Raw genomic sequence first — 26,022 nt, 5'->3', positions numbered from 1 at the left:
AAGAAGCAATGATAAGCAGGTTGAACCGTACATAGGCTGTTAATCTTCATAAAGCCTTATCGACTGTCGTAGCAAAACCAAAACAAATTCACAAACTAATGAAATGTCTGACATATTAGAGTAATTGTTAAAGTATTTCATTTGTTTACTGCTATTATTATTATCTGTATTATTTACAATGTAAAAACACTTTTTAAGATAATTTATTTTTGGACATGGAGTAGCATTTAATTTTAAATATTTTGTTTTTCTTTTAAACTTAAAGTTAACCGGTATGAATAGCTATGATAAAAAATACAACATCAAATTTTTAACCGAAGTCATAATCTCTCACGGTAGTGAAAATATCGTTTAAATTGGCTGAAGTTCCCTTCATACAACCAATAGAAACCAGTGAAACGATAAAACTCATAGAACCTATATAACCCATAAAACCTGTAACACCAATAGAATCCATCGAACCAATGGAACCCATATAATCTATAGATGCAGTAGAGCCTGTAAAACTCACAGAACACATAGAACCCTTCCTTCATAAAAGCAGTATCATAAAAACGTCTCACTCGGAGAACCAGATTTTCCCTTGCAGTGAAAATCTCACCGGCCAAGCATAAAACACAGCAAATCCTATGCACGGTTGCTTCGCTTCAAAATTTAATCATTCAGCTAAAATGTCACCAGATGACACTAATAGATGCTAGCTGGCTTAGATCAATAGATCAATAGATGAGAGTCTAGATTGCATACCATAAGTTCAAACCTTGGAAGCCAGTAACTAAGCATCTGCTAGGTAAGAGTATGTCAGCAGGCGTTCAACTGTCTCAGTACCAGCGAGTGTCCGCTTACCAAGAATTTGTTTTAAATATTTCAGGCTGTTGTATTGAAACTAAAGGCTTCTTACTGAACTTTTAGTACAAAAGCAAATTCAGTAATAGTGCTAGCTGTACTACCGAGCATTGCCCAAATAATGTAGAAGTCTTTGCACAGAAAATTTATTTATATTTAACATATAACAACATATGCCATTCTAACTTTCAAACTACATAACATGAGATAAGTGTTTTGTGTAGTTGAAATAAATTAAAAGAGAACATAAAAACAACTGTAAAGTGTTTCAAACTTTGTCAAACAACTGTAACTTTCAAACTTCATATAGGAGGAAAATGTTTTGTGCAAGTCAAATGAATTGAAAAAAAAATATAAAAGGGTTCAAATGTAAATGGGAAATAATTAGCAAGCAATAGCTAAATTAAGTCTGTTTTGCTATGATTACAATAAAAGATGATTTGGGAATGGTACAATTATTGCAAAGTGAGAGAACTAAAAAATAAAAATCTGGAATATGTTGAATTATTGCTCATTGGCCAGCACAATCTTGCATAGATGGATTAATGGTGGTTGTATGTGAGCTATCACTTCTTGCATAGATGTATTACTGGTGGTTGTATGTGAGCTATCACTTCTTGCATAGATGTATTACTGGTGGTTGTATGTGAGCTATCACTTCTTGCATAGATGTATTACTGGTGGTTGTATGTGAGCTATCACTTCTTGCATAGATGTATTACTGGTGGTTGTATGTGAGCTATCACTTGAAGATAGACTATGGTGTCTGATTAGCTTTGTTTAGCTTGATTAGAGGTTGTACGCGTTTTAAAGATCATTGTTGTACGAACATTGTCTCTGTAATCTCAGCTAGACATGTCTGAGTCTAGTGGCAAGAGAGCCTCAACAACTGAAGAAATGCTCAGTTGCAGAGAGCAATTTAAAGTTAGATGACATTCCTATCATGACAATGATTACCACGAAGACAGACACCATAACTAATATTAAAAGTACTTCTCTTTGTGTTTTCTGATGTTTGAGACTGTCAGTACGAAGACTTATTTTTGACATGCAAGTGATTGTCATGCGCTGCCAGCTGCACCAGTATTAAGGCTAGCAGTTTGCTATTTATTTAGTACTTATTCATTAATTTTATTGGTTGATTCTTTTAATTTCAAGCTAATTTTTGTTTGGGAACAGGAAGAAAAAGATTAATGACTTCACCATGTATTATTTAGCTTTCTCAAAACACAACAATTAGTCACGATTTGCTTTAAAAACAAATAAAGAGTTCCACTATTGCTATTTATTTCCAACGGAGGTGATTGTTATTATTTTTACTGGTATCCTAGAAGAAGCTGGAGTTTTGGGTTATCAAGCTGAAAGTCAACAGTTTGAACCTTCTACAAGGCAGTATTTTCTCCTAACGCTGTTACCATGGTTGCCGACAGATATACAGACATACATACATATAGACATATAGGCATACAGACATACATACAGACATACAGACATACAGACATACAGACATACAGACATACAGACATACATAAGGACATACGGACATACGGACATGCGAACATACGGACATACGGACATACAGACATACAGACAATTTCTTGTAACAGCAAAGCTTGCAATTCTAGATAATTTACAGAGCAGACCATGTTAAATATTATAAATTACTCATTTGCTGCACTGCTTAAATGGACGGAAACACTGAAATATATCGCTAATTTTATAAATTTTGCATTATTTTTGCATCCGCTGAAACAAACCTAACCCACTAGATGCATCCATAGTCAAATATTTGCTAGAAGATCTCAGCAATTCAAAAGAACAAAATAGGTTTAGAAACACAGCAGATTTTTAGAAAGCTGTGTAAGCTTCCTTCCTCTTAGACGTCATTCACATATGCTGAGTTAATGTTATTATTCATCTCCTCAGACTGTGAGACAGTCGTTTCTATATTACATTAATATTCAGTGAGGCATCAGCACAGGGATGATTCGTGCACAACCAAGGAAATATTGATTGTTAGCATCTGAAATAAATGAAGCGCGTCATCATTTACAACTTCATCGTCTCTAAATCTCTTTGATGATCTCAGAAGTTTTACGCCATTGCAATTAGGGTAAAACCATGCTTTGTTCTCCAAGCTCTGTAAAGCATTTTATTATAATTTAAGATTACAAATCAACTAAATTAGTTTTACTGTAATAAAGGTTTCAGCCAAGTTTTATTAAATGCTGTTGAAAAATTTTTTTCAGTTAATCAATAAGGTGAATTCTTTTTTCTTTTGGCATTCGATGTAAACTGCTCCTGGACACCCACATACTACATATCTTTATATGTATAGTTATTACAACCAACAATTCTCGACTCTTTCACAATACTCTAATTAGATTAACAACTTTTAAAAAACTTGTTCACCTCACTCTTAATTCCTGATTTCTGTTTTCTCATTTTCATTTTGGCATGTAACAAAAAACATAATTTTGTTGATAATCACTAATACTAACAGAAATTTATACATGCATACATATTATATAAAGTGATGTTTATGATTTAAGAGCAAATGGACTTGCGTAGTGACACTTGTGACACAAGCAGACAAGTGCATGAAAAATTCTTTCGAGTATTTATTTTGTTGATGGTTACTAATGCCAATAAAACTTTATACATGCAATAAAGTAAAGTTTAGAATTAAAGAGTGTATGGACTGGCGGAGTTACACTGATGACACAAGCCGACAGGTGCCTGAAAAACTCTTTCAAGGATTCTGAATCACTTGCTAATGATGCTCAAGGGGGCTGTGACAATGAGGAAGTGATCTAATTACTACTAGCAACTGTATAATTATGCAGATTTCTGTTAACTCTATGGGAATGCTAACTCTATGGAAATGGGAAAACCTCTACTAATCAGTAAACACAGCGTTTCTTATGAACATTTGTAGGAATAAATCACACAGATGCAGTCTGAGTGATTGAGATGGTCTACGCCTATTTATGCCTACAGATTTATGCTAAAATCGACACGAGAAGTGTCGATGGTCGACTGACAAATACTTCAGTTTTAGACTTTAGTGGGCATGACATTTCAGACAATAACTCCAAATTTTGTTGAAGATGGCGATCAGATGATTGTTCTTAAGATTTGCTGCTTGTTACTACTTTTACATGCCGCTAAGTGACAGAGACTAAAAAAATTATATTTAGCTATATTTATAAGACTAAGCTATATTTATATAAGCTATACTTATAAGCTATATTTATATTTATATTTATTAAGACTATATTTAGCTATACATTTCTACCGCTTAGTCAGGTAGAGGCTCAAAGGATGTACTCCGCTTCCCTCATCATTGGACGATCAGTATTTTAGTATCTGGTTAAGATGGCAGCACTACTCTAACAGTCAAACCTCAGCTGACGATACCTCATACATATGAATTTGTTGGCAAATGAAATGAAATAGATCTTAACAAGCATTTATTGCGATGCACAAAGTTATTTCCAACATACGACATCTAAACTTATTCAAAAAATTGCAATTTTTCAAGTAAAGTAAAAAAGAAGGTACAAATTGAAAACAATGCTCACAAATATCACAAATCACTCAGACGTGATCACAAATTTCAGGTTTCCAAGAAGTCAGTTTTTCCTATTTTACCCCTGGTATTTACAGCATATATGTGTTGATATGCTTCTTTAAGTAAAATATCTCCAAGATTGTTGTGAAACCTCTTTAATATATTTAAAACGAGAATTACATATTTGTACATAAACAAAGGCCTACAGCTTAAAGCTTTTTATGGTATACCGCGTAACAAGATAATAAGCATATGAATACAGGTACTCCTTGTTTAACAACAGTAATTTGTTCCAGAAAACCCGTCGATTAAATTCGTCATTAAATAGGTTAGGCCATTTCATCATCATTTGGCAATATTCCGTCTTTTACTTTTTCATTTTTTACACATTAAAGCCTTATTCACTGTTTTACTAGTATATTAAACTCTTGTTTAATATTTTAGTCCTAAATTTCAAAAATTTAAAAACTCAAGTTATTCCAAAATATCAGCAAGGAATGGGTCTAGCCATTTTGTCGTAATTTAACAACATGCGCAGCAGTGTACTACTGTACTACCATAATTTTGTCTTTTTATATATTTATTAAACTTGAGGACTAGCACTTTTTTTTTCAGCATTGTGAGGGAATATAAGAGAAACGAACCCTATGAGCAGATATAATTCTAAAGGGTACATGACTAACATGGAAAAATACTGACTGAGAGATGGGTGGATGGTGGATACATTGCTTAGCCAACTTAATGTGACAGCATGCAGTCAAGGTCACAACTGTTCCGTCACTGTATCGCCATAATTGCAAGGAATTTGCCTTAAGCAAATATTGCATGTAGATCAATACTAAAGTCCATTGTTGCTCCGACTTGTCATAGACTGAATACCTCTTTAAACGAAGACTTCCTGTAAATGAAATGGTCAATAAAAACACTAAACCAGATTTGGATTAAAATCATTTTGGTCTTAAATTGTTGGTCAATAATTTTGCTAAGAGAACTTCTCAATGCACTAGTCGTACGTAAACAATAAATAAACACACACAGTAACACAGTTTAGAATAGAAAGCTGCTGTAACAGCATTTAGATGTATTTAGTGTACTTTAAACATGGGTGACATAAGTTAGCACCAGGCTGTTAGCCTGTGATTCTGTAAAGCTTAGAGCCTGTAACCCGCAGACGGTATCACTAACCTATGCTTCTTTACATAATTGCTTAGAACTTAGTCATTTATGAAAATAGTCTTTCATAATACATCAGTGTTCAAATGCCTTTAACGCCGAGGAGAACAATGTGTTCTTAGATATTTGCTGTGCAAAATACTCAGATCACATCTCCAATCTGCCCAATCAATCATTCCCACTTCCCCCAGCAATCCACCCCACTCTATACCAGATTTCCGCATTATGCAAAAAATAGTTTTTTTTCTTCCAATACCCATAATTCACTTTATTGATCTTTATTTTTGTCTCATGAATTAATTTGTTCGACCGGCATTGACCAATGGCAATAAAGTTCATATCTATTTATCTATCTATCTATCTATATATCTATCTATCTATCTGTCTATCTATCTATCTATCTATCTATCTATCTATCTATCTATCTATCTATCTATCTATCTATCTATCTATATAGCTATCTCTCTATCTATCTATCTATCTCTCTATCTATCTATTTATCTATCTATATATCTATCTATCTGTCTATCTATCTATCTATCTATCTATCTATCTATCTATCTATCTATCTATCTATCTATCTATCTATCTATCTATCTATCTATCTATCTATATAGCTATCTCTCTATCTATTTATCTATCTATCTATCTCTCTATCTATCTATATATCTATCTATCTATCTATCTATCTATCTATCTATCTATCTATCTATCTATCTATCTATCTATCTATCTATCTATCTATCTATATAGCTATCTATCTATTTATCTATCTATCTATATAGAATCCAGTATATATATGGATAATAGCCTGAGAACTTAAAATTATTGTAGAGCTACTCGATGGATTGCTACTTTCGGCAAACCTGGAATGATCCGAGGCTTGTGTACAGTGGAGCTAGCAAGGAGATCGCAGTGCACATAGAACTGCTCAAAAAGCTATGGACACCTGACACATACTTCTACAATGGCAAAAACTCTTACCTCCACAGGATAACTACCGACAACAAACTTTTGCGGATCAGCCCTGACGGCACCATTTTTTACTCGATGAGGTAAAAGTCAATAAGATGAACAAGGTTGATTTGTCATTGAAATATGAGTAAATTTATTTACATATATTGTCTAACAAAATATTAAGTAACCTCATTAAATAACTTTTGAGATAGGGCGGACTCTTACTGCACAACAATGATTGCTTATAGACAAAAGTGAAACTTACAAAATGTTTCTGAATGGACACGCGAAATTCGCGTCCGTTCCACATCAATTGCCCGATCGTGAAAAATGTATGATGAGCCATGCAGTGGCCACGTCAGGAGTACATTCAAGTAAACTATGCAGCAGCCACAACAAACTATGCTATATGTTGAGAAATAACACAAAGTGCTAGCAACATACAATGAAATTTCCATAAACAAAAGCAAAGGTAAATAATAATATAACTGCATATATAAGCCAAGAAATTGTGAAAGCAAGCTCTAATATTATGGTAATATTTCTTAAAATAGGTCACAAATATGAAACTAAAAACTGGTGTGAGCTTATTCTAAAAGCAAAGTATGATATCAAATGTTTGGTGAGTGGAGTAACATTCTTTGTAAGCTGATATGTACAAACGACCATGACCAGCTGTTTTTATTTGATTTTGAGCAAGTTTCAAATAAGGTAGATGAGACAATCCTCAGTTCCCTATTAAACACTGATATTTACAAGGCTATGGCTATTAAACATTGTACAGCGGATACGGTTCGCCAAAAGAAAAACATAAAATGGAAAAAACCTTGACTAAACAGTGCGTTTTTCTAAAATGATGCGAGAATCTCAAAATAAAGAGATAAACTTTTTCAGAAATGCAAACTAACGCTTGCTAAAGCCTTTACATTAGTTGGTGAAAAAACAAATGTGACCAATGGTGGCGTAGAGATCGATGTGCTGAGGTTTTATAGCGATCAAACCAGCATTCGAACTCGCTAAGGAACGAGCTACAGATCCTACTCAGAACTACTAGGAACTAACCTACTACGAACTAGTAATGCGATGAACTAGATCAATTGCTTCTAAAAACCTGTGTAGTCATGGGAATTGCGATACAACCTAATTTTTCATTTACGCATTGCAAAGGAAACCATGCCTCTTTTATGCTGGCATTTATCGTCACCAGTAACATTATATTGTTACTGCAAATATTTGAAAGTTTGGTACTACTCAATTTTAAATTTTTATGTTTGCTTAAACTATAAAAAATAGGACAAAAAGAATACTTCATTTTTTATTTAAAATTGGAACATGAAAACTTCCATTTTCTAAACTTTTCCCTAATACAGGCTTATAAAAGGCATTGTTGAGTCAGCAGAAAAAGGTTATCCTTGGTTAAACTTAGATAAACCTTCCCTTTGAAGAATAAAACAACAATTTCATTTGCTTTTTTGCAATTGCATAGAAAGGATAAGCAGTAGAAATAGTGAGCCATGTTTGAAGACTAATTTTGTATACGATGCAAGGGATGAGTGGTAATTAGCTATTCAAGAGCGCTGAATCTCAGTCTAATAACTTTAGGCATTGAAGTTGTTTAGCCACCTACAGCTGCAACATAGCTAGATAGTTAACAATCTACCTAGAATGATGTAATTGTTTAGGGCAGCTTGCAATAACGCCCCTTCTTAAAAAAGTTGCTGTCGATCTTGTAGGTTTTATGTATAGGATCACACTTCGCTGATACGATGAACTTTGCTCACAAGAATTTCACATTTAAATATGTTCATTGATAAAATCACAGATAAAAAGTATAGAATTTGTAATTGTTACATGAAATGTTGGTTGAGGAGAAGAGGGTGTCTATAGCGTGTGAGGTTGAGAGCAAGCAGTATTCACATGGTTTCAGCTGAAACAGCTATAGGTTAGATCGATTCTCACCAGTCTTAGTGATCAAGTGTTTGCTTTTTATCTGATATATGCTCGGAGCCATGGCCCATTGGTCTCAAACCCTCGACCTCCAAACAATAGGTTTGGGGTCAATTTCGAAAAGTGCCATTGGTGACAGGAATGAAATCTAACCTTAACTTGCAGTGTGCAGCTGGACATGTCTCCAGTTGTTGAGGTTCTCTTGCCAATAGACTTAGACATGTTCATGTCCAGCCAAGATCAAAGAGATATTGTTTGTGTGGCAATGACTCTTAAAAACACACTCAGTCTCTGCTTGCAGTAAACTAAGCAGGCATTATACTCCATCTTTCTTTCATGATCTCTCAGAGAACCTCAGACTTCTTTGTAACTTTACCTTACAAGATAATATTTTAGATTTCATCTTTTTTTATATTGACTATTTACAAGGGGCATGCTTACACAACTTCGCTCCATTTCAAATGAACACCTTTACCATGCTCTTTGCAGCTAAATTAACACTCCACAGTATTCCAAAATGGCATTCATTGCTTCTTATAACTGCTTTATGAACATCTTCACAGTACTACTGTTGATTTGGATAAAGCTTCATTAAAACAATGAAAAACTAAGAAAATGACCCAAAAATAGATAAACGATGAGGGTTTACATTAATTTTTCCCAACAAAGCACACTCTGCTGCTCATTTTTGCTAATTAGTCTAAAAAAAGAAATGTGTTTAGTCCAACATTAAATGAAGCCAGACCATAGTCTGTTATTGGTTACGCTGATTATAGCTTGGCTGTTATACCACGTATTGGTCACATGATCGATAAAGATCAAGCTTATTTTAGGATAGACAGTCTGTGGTAAAATACAACCGTGACTTCTGTACGCGTCCGCAAGATTTGTGGTGTGATTGTCTAATAAACAGCTTGTAAAAATAAAGCTATTGTAAAAAGACCACCACAAACCAGCTGAAGGAAAAATCTCAACACTGGAAATTTTTTTGAAAAAACAATCAAAAACCAAAGCGAGGCAAGTTCAGAACTGAATGGCTTAGCTCAGGTCCAACTTTATTCAGCCAATCAAAACTGCAGTTTGTATTTAATTAGCTAATATATTATTATTACTGTATTATTTTACAAAGGATTGGTTCAATCATTATTTATAACATATAAAATGGAATGCCTAATCTTAGAAGAAACAATAACTAGGATGATCCAAGTTTTTCAGTTTGGTGATGGCTAGTGTAACTACCTTATTAAGTTTTGGTATCTTTTGCTGAGATGTGTACACTTCAATTGGTTGGCTTGTTGCCAAGATTTAACACTTTAAAATAATTCAGAGAAATGTTTTCCTATCTGATCTGAGTAAACTCGGATTCATGGTTTTCTGTTGTTTTTCTGTACTTCTAGTTTACGGAGGAATACGAAATTGTGGTCGCTTTGCGCGGTATACATTCCCATGTAACTCTAAAGTTTTAAATTATTTGAACAATTAGTTCTTGAGATAGGTATGCGCAATATACTGTGGGCACTTCTAATCTAATGAGAAATGAAAAATGGCTGACAGAACACTAGTTTCTAATTACATGCTGATTGAAATGTTTAAAAATGAGTATAATAAGTAGACAAGATAAAAAGTTTCTTCCCCTCGGCACAAAGAGCTTTATACTAAAGCTATTTGTTTTCCTATTAATAAAAAACAGACTATCAGACTCGGTGTATATCAACCATTATGTTTCTTAAGTTATCTCTAAAACTTCACATTTGTGAAAGAGTGTAAAAAACTATTTACATGAGTTGGTTTTTTCATGAAGTTCTTCAAACTTCAATACGCTATTCAGCTCAGAAAGAATTGCGCTAACCTAAGCGCTTTTACATTTGATTGAAAGTTGTTAACGCAGTCTAGGAGGGGGTGTGGCTTCGCTTGTATATACAAGGTTAGTCAGTGTTAACAACGAATGGTCTAAGAAGCCTAATTTATTGCTTGTAGACTTACGATTAAAGCTGACTGTCCAATGAAATTGCATGCTTATCCCATGGACACTCAAGAATGCATGCTCACTATTCTTAGCTGTGAGTATACCTCTTTATTATCTGACACATTCGAAGTACCTGTTATACATGTCAAAACATAAGCAATCTTCCACTTCTTATGACCACAGCTTGAGAAGCCCCTGGCTGTCATTGATTATTTATACACGTGGTAAGAAGTGAAAATGTAAGGTGTATAATAACTCTAGCCAATGAGATTGTAAGCTAATAATTTCGTAGGTCTCTGGCTGTTAAAACAGAACTAGCCTAAAGATTATATGTAGTTTTAGTAAATTTAATTGATCTGTTTAAAACTAATGTAATTTTAACTTTATCTAAAGTACAAATCTTACTAAAAATTTCAATTCTGTTTTGAAATGGCTCATGCTATAAATCACTAGTACCATAGCAGGCTCATGCACCAAGAGAGAGTGACATGTGTAACAAGCTTCTTAATCTGTAATATATTGGAGTACACAACTAGCATTATCATAGCATTTACAAACATGGAGAAATATGATATGTCACATGCTTTGTAATTACGCTATTGATAAGCTGTGAATATAACCCATACATACATCCAAAGCGTTTATCGTAAAACAATTGTTTAGTTATTGTTACCTAAGAACATTGAAATCTTGACTCTAAAAGAGCCTTGTTTGTCTGTCTGTCCAAAGTCACAGTTTAGAGATTAGGAAAAAAGGTTTTATTTTCCAAAATCAAAGACTTCCATCACGTTGGAGCGACACTCTAATATCTGAGCTAATCATCACATTCTGTTACAATAGAATTATGGCGCTCATAGTGATCGCTTCATCGCTTATCGCTTTATCAGTGCGCCTGATGATCTCTCATGGCACAAGCGGGATTCAAACCCACAGCCTTAGGCCTAGTAGCCTAACAGGACAACATCTGCACCAGTCAGTGACTTTGCATGTTATGGAATAATTGTGCCCATAGTTATTCTCTATGCTTTGTCAGCATGCCTGAGCATCTCTTGCAGCGCACCGGGCTGCCAGGATAGTCATATTTATAAAGCTTTTAATGTTGTCCCACCATGCATGTACATATCCTCAGTCAACCTACACTATCTAATTTAGCCGCCATTTACTATCTTATATCCCAACCTACCATAATTCTTCTATAAAGTTTATTGAAATCTGACTATCTCAGGTGTACTCCAACCTATAATACGGCGATCCAATAGCACCTTGTACTACTTATATTATACTCCCTATACTACCTTATTCCCCTTATCCTTTTAAGACTACTCGCCTCACCGACCTATCTCTAGCATATATTCCATGAATTACAGTTTCCCAGGATACTAACTTAATACAATACAGCTGGAAGAATGGCAACAACCAGTCAATAGTTGTCAATGAGGATGTCACGCTGTCTCAGTTTGACATCACAAGCTACTCACATGTAAATGGCAGCACTATTATCAAGGACAGTAAGTGGCTTCTAGTACTCTTCAGTCTACTCCTTAAGCATTGATGTGGTCAGGCAACAGCAGGCTGGTCACTTAGGACAAGCATGTAGTAAATAGCTTTGTGCAATAACAACCATCGTGTTAACTGTAGCTGCCCGAAACAAAGCATTCAACAAGTCTTCTCTTCGTCTGTACTTTATCTGGTAGCAATAAAAATTTTCCTTTGCCTTGAAATGTAATGGTTTTTGAAACTTTTTCTATTATTATAAGGTGTACCTAAATATTACTACCGTGGCCTTCGATAATTTTTAGAAAGAAATCTCACTTTTCGAAAAATATGCTATTGTCTTACAAAAAGGGATACATTGTTAAAGAGCTAATGACATTGTCAAGATCCAAGTAACATAGCGTTGACCAATTATAGCTACATTCATTGTACTGTGATTGTAGTGAGCATAATTCCTTCTTTTATTAGGGCGCACATATTTTTATTCCCCCAATACATTTGCTATACCTGTAACGTTAGAGACATGGATTTTTAGAAAATCACCTATATTTGATTGGCCAATAGCAAATACTTTATGGATTTGCTAGCAAGATCAGCCAGTGTAAAAAAGCTTGTTTGTCAAAAGACAATGACTTGATATTTTCAGGCACTGGTCAAAGTTGAAAACTGCTTGAACCATTATAACTAGTGTAAGCTCACTTTCTCTCTGACTTCCTTAAGTTGAAGGTGTTATAAACAGAGCAGAATAATACCAGGAATTTAAGAATTATAATTAACACATGCTCTGTGATATGAAACCAGAAAATTAAGCATGCTTTGCCACATTATAATTTTTGTACAGTTTTACCATAGCCAGAGAAGTTAACCTTTCCCAAAATTCCATGTTCTTAGTCTAAGCTCCCTATGAAAGTGTATATTGTAGAGTATAGAATATATTTATAAACTTTTACAATAAATTAGAATATCAATACATAAAGCTCTTGACAAAAGCTGTTCAAATGCAAACCCCTTTCCTACATTATTGTGATTGTTGTCATCGATATTTGCAGATTTAAGCCAAACAAATGGTACGAATGCTGCGTAGCACTTTAGAGCACTGCTACTAACAACATCCATTATGTCTGTCGGCATTGTTTCACCACTTCATGTTTATGTCAATTATGTATGAATCGTAGTGGCCTGTGCACCAAGCATTGCAACACACCCTCCATTCCATTGGTAGCCATAGTACTATCATGTTAATTTTCGCTGTGATCTTAGTTTGTTTTACCATTTAGTGGGAATGGACACGTGTTGGAAACACAAGCTACATACACCGTTGCACAAGCCGGCTGTTGTGGAAATCACCTCAACTTTTATGTATTTTAGTTCATTCAAATATTCTGAATGCATGATGGTGTTGGTTTTACTAATACGTACAAGCTATTAGTAGATAAAACTTCTACTTTTTAAATATAATTTTTCACCACTTACTTTCTCACTCAATGACTATTTAAAGATGACCTTAAGTCAAGTTTTTAGTAGACTTTAATCAAAAAGTAGCCAAAAACCTTTCATCATTTGCGATTATTTTTGATGTTTGAGGCGATCAGACTGTCGGAATGTTTCAAGATTAAAATAATCAGATCAAGCGAAAGAGCGATTATGACCTCTATTAATAGTTGCAAAGAGACTAACAGATAGAGATGCATAACGCTGCGATATAAACACAATAGCCGATATCAACTATAGCAACGATAACAACTAGAGACGTCATGTCACACGTTTTCTTTTATCATTTCAATTGTGATCCAGCTTTGTCGATTTTAATCCTAAAACATCTTTTTAGTCAAATCACCTCAAACATTAGAAACAGTCGCAAATGGTAAAAAAATACCGAAGCTTTCTGATAAATTTTTGTGTAAGTTCATCTTCAACACCTCTCACTTACCTTTACTTCTTTTAAAACACAATCTGAATACATGCAAATTTGAACACTACCGCTATTCTTATATTTCCCAACTCCCTTGTTTACCTAATTACAGCTTCCAATATTTTACTCCCGATGGGGAGTACTACTTTACTCTCCGTAGTAGGAGATGAATGCAATCGCAATTTATCTAACTGATACACGATTAACATTATGACAAGCTGTAGCTGTAAAATTTCTAACTTTTTCAAATTAATTTTATGTATTCTCTGTTGGCCATGAGCTTTTAAATACTGTTTTTAAATTTTAGCATCATTTTCATCACTGACTGTCACGTTCAAGCTCAAAAGGCGTATGGGATACTTTCTTTTACAAATCTACGTTCCTTCAATTCTACTTGTTACGATGAGCTGGGTGACGTTTTGGCTTAACAGAGAAGCTACTTCGGATCGTGTCGGACTTGGTAAGGCACTTTATCTTTCTACTCCCATTTTGCTTTGTTAAAATATTTGAAACTTTGTAATGTTTCAAATATTTTGAAACAAGAGTGGATTGCAGAAAAGGATCAAAATTTATCAAAAAAGTATCGGTATCTTTATATCATTTCATCTCAATGAACAGGTTCATCAGGGATTATTGTCCTCAATGAACAGGTTCATTAGGGATTATTGTCCTCAATTAACAGGTTCATCAGGGGTTATTGTCCTCAATGAACAGGTTCATTAGGGATTATTGTCCTCAATTAACAGGTTCATCAGGGGTTATTGTCCTCAATGAACATGTTCATTAGGGATTATTGTCCTCAATGAACAGGTTCATTAGAGATTTTTGTCCTCAATGAACAGGTTCATCAGGGATTATTGTCCTCAATGAACAGGTCCATCAGGGACTATTGTCCTCAATGAACAGGTTCATCAGGGACTATTGTCCTCAATGAACAGGTTCATCGACTTTTGTCGTGAAACAAATTGTGTTGAAAACAAAAGAAATGAAAAATGAAATTTTCCCTATATACTTCATGTTTGTTTGTATGCACTGCATTTACTGCTCGCGTGATAGATGCTTTGCGAGAAATGAATTCCTAGAAATACAAATGAATGTACATGTATTTAAATAAACTTCTAACCCACAATTGTTATAGGCATAACTGTGATTCTCACACTGACAACGATGTCTCGTGGCACTGACCAAGACCTACCTCAGGTCCCTTACGTGACAGCTTTAGAGCTCTATGTACAGATGTGTTTTACATTCCTCATTCTCTCCATGGTTGAATTTGTTGGCGTGCATTACTTTACAAAACATGGAGGAGGCGACTACCACAATATGGGTGAGTCATCTGCTAGCCATTGGACAGTCATCCTGCACCATAAAATAATAAATGGTACATTTATGACTTGCAGAGCTTGACTAAGATAATGAGCAGATTAAATTTGCTGCCAGAAGTCTGTGAAATACTATTTTATGGGTTCATCCTGTTAAAAAAGGCCAGTATAGCCTGAGTGCAAGGGCCTAGTATAGTCTGAGTGCGAGGGGCTAGTATAGTCTGAGTACAGGGGGCCAGTATAGTCTGAGTGCAAGGGGCTAGTCTAGTCTGAGTGCAAGGGGCCAATATAGTCTGAGTACAGGGGGCCAGTATAGTCTGAGTGCAAGATGCCAATATAGTCTGAGTGCAGAAGGCCAGTATAATCTGAGTGCAGGGGGCCAGTATAGTCTGAGTACAGGGGCCAGTATAGTCTGAGTGCAGGAGGCCAGTATAATCTGAGTACAGGGGGCCAGTATAGTCTGAGTGCAGGGGGCCAGTATAGTCTGAGTGCAGGGGCCAGTATAGTCTGAGTGCAAGGGGTTAGTCTAGTCTGAGTGTAAAGGGCTAGTATAGTCTGAGTGCAAGGGCTAGTATAGTCTGAGTGCAGGGGGCTAGTATAGTCTGAGTGCAAAGGGGTAGTGTAGTCTAAGTGCAAGGATCCAGTATAGTCTGAGTGCAAGGGCCTAGTATAGTCTGAGTGCGAGGGGCTAGTATAGTCTGAGTACAGGGGACCAGTATAGTCTGAGTGCAGAGGGCCAGTATAGTGACTCAGTGCATATAGTGTTCAATGCCAGCTAATAAGTTCAAAATTGTGAATTGTCTTCTCTTCCATTATAAATGTCCTCAAGCGAAACGCGTACTACTCTATGTCACACGTTTTGGTACTTTATTATAGTTTGTCGAACTTCCATGAACCTTTTGTGAGTGAATCTTTTCAAAATCATTTGATGCAAACAATTTGTGAGCAAATCATGGGTTCTACAATTTATATTTCTGCTATCAAATACTTCCTCCTATACCTAATGCCAACATCATGTATGTTTTAATGTTACCGCTCAAGTTACAGACAAACCTTTTAACATATTCATAGTATTAATTGCTGCAATGTCTTGTCTTAGAACCAGACTCTGAGGATGAGCGGTGTGATGAACCAACCGAAGCTGAGATACAGCAATGGAAAGCAGAACGAAAGCGAGAGAAAGCCCGAAAAGTAAGTCTCTACATCAAATAAGCATAATCACTAACTTTACATCTCAATATAAATTGATGGAGACACAAAAATAAATCTTTACTCTAATAAAAAATTACTCACACCTCTTCCTGACTGATGCCATGCTCAGAGGCTAGGCAAAAATATTGCTTGTAATGGGAATCAAACCCAGACATTCAGGCCAGACATTCCCGCAAGTAGGAACCATTGTGCGAATAGTTATTACATGTAACGGTCTCTAACAACACACAGGACTGACAGAATACTAGTGTGTTGGACTAGCAGCATACGGGAGTCGTTTTATCAATCTGGAAGCAACTGTCATAAAAACATAAACATGGACTGTTATTAAAACTAAAATTATTATCAGTACACGTGGAAGATATTAGTAATAGAACTAGAATGTCCTTGGCTCAATTCCTAACCAAGGTAATGATATAGAAGATAAGGGATCACACCCTCAAGCCGTTCATCACACCAACGTAGGTTTTAGAACTTTTTTATTGCAGAGTTTCTAACCAGATCATAAACTTATATATACTTGTAAAAAAACAAAAATACTGTGACAGCTGACACTATCAATTTCTGTAGTAATCCAATTGTTGTGATAAAGCCAGAACGAGGCTTTTTGCACCAGTGCAAAAAGTTTACTTTTTTATAACATAGGGCTACATAGCTACGGTACAGGTATAGCAGGTTAAACTATAGTCTTTAAGCTTAAGGTCATAGGTTAACGGCTAATGTGCTGACTTAGTAGTGCGAATCACACAGCGACTGTTGGTAGTGCTCAGAAGGGCATCCAACCATAATTGCTCTTGAACTGAAATTAACAACCATATCAGTATATATATTGAGTTTATCTGCAACAACAGGCTTGCTTTAGTAAACTGACAAAAAGTTGGAAAAGCTAAAAAACAAATTTATTAAGCTTAATGTTTTTCTTCCAACAAAAAGTAATACATTATATCTTTGTTGTTATTAACATTTAAACATAATACGCTTATTTGTTCTCTCAATATTCACATAAATCAATTAACTGTATTCAGCCAAGCATATCATCTGAGAGAACCCTGTCTATAGACTTATTTCCAAAGGTAAATATGGCCTGTGATTGTTCCAGCAAGGGTCCTGTTGTACAAATTTGTTGTAAAAGACTAACACAAGCATTTCACAATTTTAATAATCGTGATTAAAGCAAGCTAACCCATCCAACCCAACTATATTGTTTCAAAACACCCTCTAGACAAGACTTGATGAGGATGGTTATCAATTCAGACACCTTGCGATACCTGAGCTGGCTTATAATTGCTACAAGTGCATATATTTTCAATCTGGCTTGTATATTGGTTCTGCTAATGCGGCCAACAACTAGGCCTATGATTGAACACCTCTGCTGGTTCATATAGCAATAGCTTATATTATTGGTTTATTAGCTCGCTGCTACACAACTTCTTTAAGTCTTTGCACCTTCATTTTAAACCATTGCATAACCATCTGTCTGTTCATTATTGGCTAAAGCCTATTGATGATTGCGAGCTATTCTCATCTCAACCAATTTAAATAACATATTATTCCTCGGTATTGGTTGTCCTTGCATTTCCTTATGACGACTGACTAAAACCTTTGAAACCTGGTAAAGAGTGATACTCTCACTCATTACTACATATTGATCAAACTACCTTCTGTATATGTTTCCTTTTTTCAAAAAATCATTTACTGAATATTACTAGTTACTCTTTTTGGCACCAAAAGGGGACAACTCCCAATGTCTTAAACAACTAGTAAGTACATGTATTATGCCAGCTTTATAATTTCATTTATTTTCACAGCTTAAAAACTTGAAAAACAAAAAAATATTAGTGTAACTTGATTTTAGTAAAACAATATTCTCAGCCTTTTGTCATGTTTTATTATTTATAGAACAATTTAACTTTTTATTTGAAATCATTAAAAGATTATGCTAAATAAAAGGGTGAAAAGTATTTTTAGGTTTGTGATGCTACAACAAACATTTATTAAAATAATTTTAAAGGTTTCTGACATTGCCCATGTTACTAATCTGTTTTATTGTTATTCTATCTTGGAAAAATGGTTGAAACAAGCTTTTAGTAATTAAAAACAATATAGTAGACGGGAAGTGTTTCTCACAGAAAGCTAACTATAACTGAGTTATAACTGATCTACAATAACTTACAAGAATTTAATGTACATGCTCACTGCTCAAACAAAATTAATCGAAATAGAAGTTCTAGTTGCATGTGAGTTAAAGCCAGACCAATTTCCTCTTGCCAAAATATTTACCTGAAATGTGGTTATAATCTTTCCTCCCACTTTAATGTGGCTGTACTGTAATCGTGACTGTGCCAGTTACTGTACTGATTATTGGAAGACCCTCTCACTTATATCTATAACAAGAGTATTTAACATATGGCAAAACTATTTAACATATAGCAAGGGTGTTTAACATATGGCAAGGGCATTGGAGATGTATTAATGGTATATAATACTGTATATAACAATAGTATTTGATCATATAGCAAAAATCCTTAACATATAGCAAGGTTATTTGAAATATAGCGTGTATGTTTGACATATCTCATGCTATTTAACATATAGAAAGGGTAATTGAAAAATAGCAAAGGTATCAGATATATAACAAAGCATCTGATCTATAGCAGTTAAACTAAGCCATAGCAAACAGTCTAACCTATACCAGGTGCACAGAGCCTCAGCTAGCCTACAGGTAACTTCACTTGGAAAATTTTTGTGGCAACCTTGATTATGATAACTAATACGGCTGCTGTCAAGCACATTGATGACAAAAACAATGCAGAATTCCACTCTCTAGTAGAGAGTCCAATTCTGCAGTGTTTTTGTCATCAATGTGCTTGACAGCAGCGGTATTAGTTATCATAATCAAGGTTGCCACAAAAATGTTAGAGAGTGTCTCAAATGTAGAGTCTCTACATATAATATCATTATAGAAGTTATTTTGTTCTGATTACAGAAGAAAATGAAGCAGTCAAAGCTGGTGCAAGGCATTGGTATGATTTCTATGGGTTCCAAATATAAGGAAGTATCCTTTGGGCACAAGTTGCTCAGCTGCCTCAAAGGGAGTCACAAATATAGAGACTCAATGCGACGTAGAGCTCGACGAGCTGGCCATCTTGCCAACAGTGTCAGCAAACTTGATAAAATATCGAGAGTTGTCTTTCCATTGACTTTTTTGATTTTGAACATAATTTACTGGGTAGTCTATTACTTCAATCGTAAAAGTTGACCAGGAATCTTATTACTTCGCCGTTGACACTTGAGACAGCAAATTTATAAAGGATATATCTTTATAGCTCAGAATTTTCATCTGAACTATAAATAGAGGATGCAGATTATGATGGCGCTGAGTTGGCTGAAATTAAAAGTAAATCATCAGCTTCTGAAACTTCTTTAAATATTTTTGTACAGTCATTAGCTGCATGTTTGTATGCATTACCTATATTTGTATATGGTTATGAGAATGCTAGCAACTTCTGAGATATTTTTGTAACGTGGATACACAAGAAATACAAAGGTCAGACAATAAGTAACGGAATTTTATCGTTTTCTGACAGCCATTTTGAATTTTAGTATAACAAAGACTTGAATCACTAAAAAATTTTAGTGTTAAGGAGCAACTCCAAATTATAGAAGTGTGGAAAATTGTAATCTAGTAGATTAAATACAAAAAAAGCAGTATAACAAAATTCCTGTTACTTATTGATTAAGCCTTGAACAGTGTGTTATTTATTAAGCGAATTAAGTTATTCTAGGAGTACACCTTGCAAGTATCAGTTAGTGCAAACCATTAAAACTTATCCCAGAATTACTGATTACTTCTTAAGGAAATTGCTTCCTCGTTATGTTGTCAAGACAACTCTTAATAATAATGATTATTTTGCAATGATAGAGTGAATCTGAGTGCCCATTCATAGAGGCACACTCAAAATCTTTATGCATAAATTTTTTATCGATAGTAGGAATGGAAATTTTTTATCTGCAATTTTCTAACTTTATCGTGAGACACATATAAGTTATATTTCTAAATAAATTTTGCATAAAATCACAATATAACGTTATATTAACTTGAACTTAAATTGTATATAGCTATGAATACTTAGTAGTTTATTGTAAACAAATTCAGCAACTAACCAAAAGTTCTCCATAATTCGTATGAGCATTATAGAGACAAGTGCTAACTTATGTTTTGGTAAGCACAGCCAATCTACATGTAATTTTACAATCTTCTTCTGCAATCTACATGTATATCTATTATCTACATGTATAGTCTATATGTGTATGTAAAATCTACATGTATAATCTACAAGTATATTGTGGAATATTTTATATTGTATGTATGAAGGCTTTTCACAATTGTACAAGTAGATGTGACATTTATTGCTTCTTGCTTTTCCATTAAACACGGTCAGTCTTAAGGAGTCAGTACGTTAAGCACAACGTAAAGAACTTAGAACTTGTTTCACTAAGTTGAGTTGAACTGGTTTTTTTCTGCTTTTGTTTTTTCAAATTAAAAACTGTGTATTATCGCTCATTCTGATCTCGCTTGATTTTTCAAGCTGCCATTTCAGCAACATGACATTAGTAAAGGGTATTCGGTTTCTGAGATAGTGAAAAGCTAACAGAAGAGTTACAATTCACATCTACAGTCTATATGTATATCTACTAGCTACATGTCAAATCTATACATTTAGCTAAAATCTACAGGTTTAATCAATATGTGTAGCTACAATCTACACCTACAATCTACATTTATATCTACAATCTACAAGTGCAATCTAATGTATATCTACTATTTACATGTACAATCCAGTTTGTAGATTTACATGTACAATCTACATGTAAGTCTAGAAACTACATCTATAATCTACCATGTATATCTACAACTTATATACACAATCTACATGTTTAGCTAAACATGGGAGTTGTCTGTCTAACTGTCGAGAAGAAGAGTTATAATAAGACAAGTAAGGCTGAATAAGGTCTCACTAGCAGTCAGTTGAAATAAATGGATTTGTCTATGGCTGTGTTCCGTAGAGCTGTGTAAAAATGTTGAAGGGATTTCCAGCTGTTGCTGCACCAGATCACCAGATTCACTCTATTGACAGGAAGGAAATAGTATCCAGCGAGCAAGAGCAGGTTGAGGCTTGCTAAAATTTTTATTCTGTGGCGGCGGCTGGCCAATAATTAGGTTTGTTTATCCTCGCTCTCTGAATTCAACAACAATCATGCAACAAAAAATGACTCATTGATGGGCGGGTGTTTTTTGTTTGCATTGCATCAGCCTCAAGATATAATTGAGGCATGTTTACAATGACTCAGAAAGTTTAATTGTTTTTGAAAAACTATTCTCTTCTACTCTGTGTACTCTTTCACTCATTAACTCATTCATTCACCCATTCATTCATTTATTTATTCATTCATTCATTCTTTTACTCATTCATTCTTTCTTTCATTCATTCATTTTTTCACTCATTGATTCATTTGCTATTTTACTTATTTAACCATCTACTTTCGTCCTCATAGCATTTTTGTTAATTTTGGTACCCAGTAAAAGTTTTTCTGACCAAATGCTTTTAAAACAATTTTGTTAGATGTAATCATATTTATTCAAATATGTAAATTAGATAATGTAAAACATCAAGAATAATTGTGAACAGTGTGAGACATTCCACAAGCATATCAGACTAAGTCTGGGCAGTAAAACACAGATGATGTCACAGTTTGCTCTAATAACAGAACTAATTAGTGAAAAGTTTATCAATTAGTTGTCGAAACGTTTTCCAGTTCCAGTTGTAAGTTTTGGCAGTTTTATCTGTAAGTGGTTACTAGAGTGCGGCAACAAAACAGCCAAAACTATTAAAAATTGAACATAACTTAAATATTACAAAAATATAGTAGTAAAATAATATCGGTAATATCATTAACTTTAAAGCAATAAAATAAATCTACATAAGTGAATCAACTCATATAAAGAGCTGGCGTGTCATGAAATAAACCATCGCCAATTGAGAAATGTTTAAAACAAGGAAGAGTGTTTTCGTATTTATATGGTCACCCAAAGTTTACCAATAAAAATCAATTTTTGTCCCAAAATCTTGTGTATATGATATATAATTATATTTATAAATAACTATTGGTTTATTTGAAGCTTATGTAGGTACTGAATTGTATGTAAACTGATATTTAATAATACGCTACAAATATTCTATGTTTCTGGTCTACTCATAAACTTCTGTTGTTCTCCTTGGCTGTCATTTTGAGTACAATAAAGCTTTAAGCAACCATTTTGTATCAAAAGAGGGCAATAGACAAAGAGAATGTTTTCGACTAATTTAGATATTATAAGCAGAAGCAATTTGAATGTTTATGCTATGCAAAGCTTAAGAGGTTGATCGAGATCTTCCAGAAGATTCTTGTGGCACTACTAGCAGCGCGTTGCTGCTGCCATTAGTTCCTACAATTAATACATGAACGTTTATTATAGAGACACTTTAGCAAACATTCACTCTATCATGTCTTAAAGTTATACATTTTTAAATCATTAAATGTTCAACTTGATTAATATAATGGCATATACGCCATAATATATTCATGATGAAATGTACATCGTAATATAAATGTTATAGTATCTATCTACATATATAACTATAAAAGTTTGTCTGTGGTCATTCGCTTGTTGTCTGTCCAGCTGTAGCGATTAAACTCCAGGATTTCAAATTCGCTTCAAACTGAATTTGAACTTGCAACTGCAGGTTTGCCTAACCAGAAAGCCAAGTCATTCTTATGCTCTTACCATATATTGTATACCCTTTTCGCGATTGCACACGCAAAGTTGTTAATTAATACAGTGTGGCCACAGGCTACAATAATCCTGTTGTTAATTTTTTTTGCCCTACTCTCTGGAAAATGATGATTTTTTTATCCTTGCCATACTACAGCAAATTTGTTTTTTGTTACACAAAAGAAACAAAAAATTTGCTCGAAATTAAAATTTTGGAGTTAGTGTACTAATTATGACGAAAATGTCAATATGCTATTTGCTATTTGCTATTTGCTATTTGCTATTTGCCGACATCTCTACCACAATGTCTCAAAGATATATATGATGCTCGATATCTCTCCCACAATGTCTCAAAGATATATATGATGCTCGACATCTCTCCCACAATGTCTCAAAGATATATATGATGCTGACATCTCTCCCACAATGTCTCAAAGATATATATGATGCTCGACATCTCTCCCACAATGTCTCAAAGATATATATGATGCTCGACATCTCTCCCACAATGTCTCAAAGATATATATGATGCTGACATCTCTCCCACAATGTCTCAAAGATATATATGATGCTCGATATCTCTCCCACAATGTCTCAAAGATATATATGATGCTCGACATCTCTCCCACAATGTCTCAAAGATATATATGATGCTGACATCTCTCCCACAATGTCTCAAAGATATATATGATGCTCGATATCTCTCCCACAATGTCTCAAAGATATATATGATGCTGACATCTCTCCCACAATGTCTCAAAGATATATATGATGCTCGATATCTCAGTTCAGTGTTATTCATTATAATTTATACTAAAAACCAATACAAAAACAGAGAAGTAATAAAATTTTAGCCCATGACAAAGTTGAAGTTTAGTTTAGTAAAATACATACTAAAACTTAGCTTTAGGTACGTGTTTAGTAAGCTAAATTCATTTAAGTTAAATTCAAGGTTATGTTATATGCCGCATAATAAATTGTAATGTTATATTTTCTTGCAGATCATAACCACTAAATACTCTAAAGTTACTGTAGGGAACTAGATTAACGCATTTACATTTAAACATCTTTACAATTGTTTTATTTTTTTCTCCTAATTTATTTCAACTGCACAATAGTGAAATATGCATCATATTGTATACGTAAAAAGTATAAATCATAGTATACACATAATAAAATCTACATTGTAATATATACATAATAAAGTATACATTGTAATATATACGCAATAAAATATATTTTATAATATATGCGTACTAACAAATGCATCATATTATATACACACTCAAATATGCATCATAATATATACTCACACATAATATCATATTTATTGTAATATATGCATAATAAAACATATCATAACCTGTAAATACCAATGTTAATCTGTCATTCATCTGTCCTGTTAGAGTGGTGAAGTTTAGAAATGCAAAACCCACAATGCACTGGATTTGAACTCAAAACCTTCAGGTCTGCAGAGTGGCGAGTTAACCCAATACGGTACACTGGCCTTGCCATACTATGGAACAGTATGGTACATATGTATGCAGTGCTTGCAAACATACTATTGGCCAGCTTAATGTTATGCATAACGTCACTGCGCTTAGCATTAGCTGGCTTCACGGCTATTATTATAGTAAAGACTTAGACTAGCTCAAGTCACTAGCTTACTAGTGAAGTTACTTAAATTCATTGGGTAAATATTTTATTACTCGTGCAACGCCGGACATTCAGTAGTCTTTGCTATAATAAGAGTCGTGTCTATCGGTCTGTCTGTCTAAAATCAGATTAAGAAAAGCACATGCATCACAAATTATAAGCTAAATAAATTGAACTAAGCTTTAGCGTCATCCGCCAAGCTAAATATTTGAACTCAAATATTTACCTTGGTGGTTGACACATTAACTACTGCACCACTCCAGGATCTTGCAGCACTTTAGAATATTTGTGCGTATAATGATTACACATGATGATTTATTGTGGTACATGGGATTTCCAGCGTACCAGCATATATACTCATACATAATAACACATACATATTAACGCATACATACATATATACAAAATAAAATATAGCATTTTACATAAAATTTACATAAAATTTTACATCAAGTCACGAAATATTTTTACAAAAATGAACACTAGCGAATATCTTTAAATCTATTTTTTAAAAACCTTCAAGCCTATTCAGTAATTGCTGCAAGGAAACAAGTAGAAGCAATGCAAAGAGAAGGACATCTAAAATAAGTGGAAGCAGAAAGGCTGGAAAATAAAGAGTTTTAACTTAAGTTTGAGCTTTCCGAGCTGAACAAGCAGTGTACATCTTTTACATAATCAAGGTTACACCAAGGTTACACCAAGGTTACACCAAGGTTACACCAAGGTTACACCAAGGTTACACCAAGGTTACACCAAGGTTACACCAAGGTTACACCAAGGTTACACCAAGGTTACACCAAGGTTACACCAAGGTTACACCAAGGTTACACCAAGGTTACACCAAGGTTACACCAAGGTTACACCAAGGTTACACCAAGGTTACACCAAGGTTACACCAAGGTTACACCAAGGTTACACCAAGGTTACACCAAGGTTACACCAAGGTTACACCAAGGTTACACCAAGGTTACACCAAGGTTACACCAAGGTTACACCAAGGTTACACCAAGGTTACACCAAGGTTACACCATGGTTACACCAAGGTTACACCATGGTTACACCAAGGCTACACCTTATTCTATCTGCTTTTAATGTGAAAGCATATCGGCAACAGAAAAATAATTTTACATGGATATTCACTTTGCCAGT

At 34.3% G+C, this 26,022-nt stretch overlaps 1 protein-coding gene across 1 annotated transcript in view; it reads left to right on the top strand.

Annotated features, from left to right (window-relative positions):
• The window catches only part of LOC137407014 (gamma-aminobutyric acid receptor subunit alpha-1-like), a 34,485-nt gene extending 8,515 nt beyond the window's left edge, over positions 1-25,970 (top strand). The window contains exons 4-12 of the mRNA XM_068093618.1: positions 6,428-6,648; positions 10,475-10,557; positions 11,831-11,971; positions 14,177-14,329; positions 15,008-15,250; positions 16,291-16,382; positions 19,390-19,560; positions 21,471-21,572; positions 25,554-25,970. Coding sequence (XP_067949719.1) covers positions 6,428-6,648; positions 10,475-10,557; positions 11,831-11,971; positions 14,177-14,329; positions 15,008-15,250; positions 16,291-16,382; positions 19,390-19,560; positions 21,471-21,572; positions 25,554-25,970 — 1,623 coding nt within the window. The remainder of the gene's footprint in view (positions 1-6,427; positions 6,649-10,474; positions 10,558-11,830; positions 11,972-14,176; positions 14,330-15,007; positions 15,251-16,290; positions 16,383-19,389; positions 19,561-21,470; positions 21,573-25,553) is intronic.
• The last annotated feature ends 52 nt before the right edge of the window (positions 25,971-26,022 follow it).

Source organism: Watersipora subatra, chromosome 10 (assembly GCF_963576615.1).
Source record: "Watersipora subatra chromosome 10, tzWatSuba1.1, whole genome shotgun sequence".
NCBI lineage: Eukaryota > Metazoa > Bryozoa > Gymnolaemata > Cheilostomatida > Watersiporidae > Watersipora > Watersipora subatra.
Note: the sequence above shows the minus strand (reverse complement) of the source record. Positions and strands in the feature narration are given on the sequence as shown.